This window comes from Lottia gigantea (assembly GCF_000327385.1).
Source record: "Lottia gigantea unplaced genomic scaffold LOTGIsca_3, whole genome shotgun sequence".
Classification (NCBI taxonomy): Eukaryota; Metazoa; Mollusca; class Gastropoda; family Lottiidae; genus Lottia; species Lottia gigantea.
The window spans coordinates 3,769,124-3,773,586 of record NW_008708986.1 but is presented as its reverse complement, the minus strand read 5'-3'; the positions used below and the strand labels follow the sequence as shown (position 1 = coordinate 3,773,586).

At 34.8% G+C, this 4,463-nt stretch overlaps 2 protein-coding genes across 2 annotated transcripts; both read left to right on the top strand.

Annotated features, from left to right (window-relative positions):
• Positions 1–767: 767 nt before the first annotated feature.
• On the top strand, positions 768–1,827 carry LOTGIDRAFT_153362 (hypothetical protein; the record flags this gene model as incomplete). Its single annotated transcript, XM_009057262.1, has 2 exons — positions 768–1,017; positions 1,184–1,827. 2 exons carry the CDS (start codon positions 768–770, stop codon positions 1,825–1,827), a joined length of 894 nt encoding a protein of 297 aa, XP_009055510.1.
• Positions 1,828–2,088: 261 nt separating this feature from the next.
• On the top strand, positions 2,089–3,986 carry LOTGIDRAFT_153361 (hypothetical protein; the record flags this gene model as incomplete). The annotated part of the gene is made up of 3 exons (XM_009057261.1): positions 2,089–2,253; positions 2,334–2,983; positions 3,173–3,986. 3 exons carry the CDS (start codon positions 2,089–2,091, stop codon positions 3,984–3,986), a joined length of 1,629 nt encoding a protein of 542 aa, XP_009055509.1.
• Between the last annotated feature and the right edge of the window lie 477 nt (positions 3,987–4,463).

Here is a 4,463-nt window from a genome sequence, read left to right as displayed (position 1 = left end):
TTTAAGAAATTTGCATTTTATTTTCAAACCTTGAAATATACCACCCTACCACCTTCAGATTATTAAAGCCCTTATTAAAAGTAGTGTATGAGCTTATAGATTGGTCGCATGGGAATTCCCCATTCCATTTCATTACATAGGGAAAATGCGACCAATATATAAGCTACCCAAAAAGACCTAAATTCCCTACATTTCATAAATTCTTACACATAAACATCCTACATTTCATAAATTCTTACACTAAAAAATACCCTACATTTCATAAATTCTTACACTTAAAAAAAGACCTAAACACCCATACACCAAAAAACACCTTCAATCAATTTCCTACATTCCATCAAAAAAGCATATTAAAAATACCCTTATATAAAATAACATAACATTTTTAATAGCCTCGTTTAAGTAATGTTATTTTTAAGGGAGATAACTCTTTTTTGGAAACACAATTTTCTACTCAAATTTTAAACCTTAAAAATGGCAAATAAAATACTAGATCCAATCTTTAGATTATACGATCCGATTCGTTATTCGTTTAACAAGAAAAAAGAGGATTATATTATCATCTCACAGACTGTTGGTTCTAAATCCCAATTGAATGATGGAGGTAGAATTACCTTCGAAATAAATTCATTATCGAATTGGTTGCTTCTTTCCGGTGCTTATTTCAGATGCGATTTCAAAATAAAAGATGGAACTCCCAATGAAAATCGTGTACCACAAACAGATGCAACGTTAGAAACAATTTCTTTCCATCTTTATTTAGCGAAATGGTTTTGGAAGCTGGTTCAAATCCGATAGAAACAATTAAACACCCTGGGGAATTCGACACAATGTTGAAAACAGTTTTATATCCTAAAGATTTCGATTCAGTCTCGGGTTGGATACCCGATGTTGGTGATGGAATTGTTTTAAAAGAACCGGTAGGAAATGATGCTGATTTAGATAGAGTGAGAGTTGTTGCTCGACACACGATAGAAAGAGTAGCACGAGCAGCTAAATCATGGATTCGAAAAACGAGTACTTCAGTTCAATAATATTGTTGAGAATAATAGGTGGGGTAATTACGTAAATTGGAAATTATATTCTTTATTCGGTCTGTTGGAACACAGAAAAGTTTCCATAGGCTTACCATATAACATTCATATACAAAGAGAAATCAACGATGATAAGATATTCTTTGGAGAGAATGGTTCAGATGCAAAATTAGAAATAACGAATCTCCAACTTTTTATACCCGTAATAACACCATCAATTGAAGTAGAAACGAGAATATTCAACTCGTTAACTAAAGATATTGAAATAGCTTTTCTTCGTCGTAATACGGTAGGTAGTGTGACTTTAACTGGAGAATCCACCACGTGGCCAATCACTAACACTATTAAACCAGCAAGATATTTAATGGTTGGTTTCAAGAACTTAGCAGATTCTCAAACGAATAACAATAATGTCTTCAGAGTGGCAATGAACCAAACTCAAGATCCTATAATCCATAAAGTTCAAGTAAGATTAAACAACGATAATTATCCTAACCAACCTTTGACAATTAATCCAACTACAAAGGATTATAATGAATTGTATAGAAACTATAAAAACATGTGTGAATTATTTGGAAATCCACCTCAGTTTGAATATGTAGATTTTGCACTTAATCATCCAATCTTCTGTTTTGATCTATCAGCTCACCAAGAAGATCTTTTCAAAACAGGAGTCAACATAAATATTCATATTGAAAAAACACAAGGAGATGTAACAGGTTATTGTTTATTATTGGAAGAAGCAAAACATTTTATTAAAATAGCAGATAGAAGAATGATAAGAATTGAGTAAAAAATACACCCTTAAAAATGAAACCAGAAACTTTAGTTATGAAATAGACGCTGTTGAAACAGCTTCACCAGCTGTAATAACTGCCAACGGTAAAAAAAAATCAGCATAACTAAATATTAGATTAGACGTTGTAGAGAGCGGACGTGTCTTAGTGAGCTCCGGAACTCAATCAACCGTGATATAAATCTTTTAGTTTAAGTTGAGCTTCTTTTAACTTTATAACTTTTAAAGTGTCTGGATTTTGATATTGTGTACAGCATAATGGATAACGAACCACTGTGTGCCGAAATCGCCGATGAATATGTCAGAGAAGTAATGGCTAACTCACACACCGCCGAAAGTGATCAGAATACGGTGGGAAAAGATTTTACTCCGATGATAGTGATGTTGAGGACACGTCTGGAGCATTCAGGGGGCGAAAGAAGGGTAAGAGCTGTTTTGAAAGGGACGGAGAATCATCTGAAGGATTCAACGCACAATTTATGAAGTTTGCTAATAGTATGCAGGATTCCTTTAAGAAATTAAACACGAGGATAGATGATTTAGAAGATAATCTGGAAAAGAAAATAGTAGGTAGAATTTCACAATCTATTAATGCTAAAATCGAGGAAAGTGTCAAGAATCGTGTGACAGAAGAAGTGACAATTATGAAGGCAGAAATTTCTGAAAACATTAAAATAATAGAACATAAAATTGAGAATTTGAAAATGACCAGGGAACCAGTCGACCAGAACGTAGAGAGCAGTCGGACAAAGAATATAGTGATTAAAAATCTCCTGCCCTGCCAGGCTGAGGTGAACGATTCGAACTTAGTAGTGAACACCGTTGACCGCCTTGTATCTGAAGTATTGGGACTGAAAAATATCAAAATTACTCACGCGTCAAGAATACAAACACGTGAGAACAACAACAGGATTAACCCTATCGTAGCTACTGTTGAGAACATTGATCAAAAACAAAGAATAATGAAAGCTAAACCAGGGCTGAAGAAAACTCAGGATTTCTATAGAGTGTACATAGAACATGATTTACCTCAAGATGTAAGAAATAGTAACTATAATTTGATGAACATTCTGAAAATAGTTGGTGGTGATAGGGAGTACAGGGTTGTTGGGGGACGAATTACTCGACATGTCACTAGTACGTATACTAGAAGGTAGGACAACATCAGGCTTGGTACTTGGAATGTGAATGGGTGGTCACGTTTTAACTTTTCTGATAATTTTTTAATTCGTGAGACAGTGCTTAAGTTTCTTAAAGTGGATATATTATGTGTATGTGAAACATTTTTAAAAGGAAACGATAAATTAAATATTCCCGGTTTTGATTGGTTTGGTCGAAACAGGACAGATTTGCATAGAAACGCGAAGAGAGGTTCAGGAGGGGTTGGAATATTGGTGAATTCTGAGATACTTGGACTATATGATGCATTGGATGGTTCTAAAGAAGACATTTTGTGGTTAAAACTATCGCATAAGACTCTTCGTAATAGTGACCTGTGTATTTGTGCCTGTTACGTTCCACCTTCCGACTCTAGTCGAGCAGGGGACGTAGACACTTTTTTTAATGATCTATATTTGCAACAAGTTTACTGTTTTCAAAATGAAGGAATACTATATATGGCGGGTGATTTTAATGCACGATGTGGTGACGAACAGGATTTTATTGCTGGGGTGGATGATATACCAGGCAGAGACATAATTGATACTACAAGTAACCTTTATGGAGATAAACTTATTGACTTTTTGACAAGCTGTAATTTATGTATGCTAAATGGGAGAGTATATGGTGAGCATGGTTCCAATAATTTTACGTGTTTGTCTAAACGAGGAAAATCTGTGGTTGATTATGCTATTACAACTCATGAACAATTATCAAACTGTAAATCGTGCAGTGTTTATCTTATGTCTGATTTAATAAACCTATGTGGAATTCAGTTTGAAAAGTTGGTTCCTGACCATGGACCTATAATCTGGACAATTGATGTACAAAACGCCACCTCGAATGCAGATCATTTTCCAGTGCTGAATAAAACTATACGATATGACACTCGTAAAATACTAAGAGACTTTCTTACAAAAATTAGCGGTGTAGAAGAAATAATTATTGGACTAGAAAAAGAGCTTTCTGACAATCGAAAGCTTATTCCAGTTTTGTAGATATTATCGAAACTGAACTGAAGCAACGAGTGCCACAACTAAAGACATCATCGTGTTCATCAAGAAAGGGGAAAAGCTTACACAAACCTCACTGGAATGACGAACTTTCAAAACTATGGAAATCAGTCTGTGACAAGGAAAAGGCTTGGATCAAGTGTAACGAACACTGTTCTAAAAGAAAACTGCGCAAGGAATTCTGTGAGGTAAGAGACATGTTTGATAAAACAAACCGTAGGTTTAAGAGACTGCATCAATCACATGAACAGGATCGATTACTGAACCTTTACGAATCAGCCAATAAACAAGATTTTTGGAAACAATTTGGAAAAATTGGAATCGCTAATGAAAGGCAAAGTTCAATACCAATGAAAGTAGAAACGGACAGTGGATTCTCGAGAGACCCTGGAGATGTCTTACAGCGTTGGAAACATGACTTTCATAATTTATTGAACAAGCCTTTAAGTAGTGAATTCGATG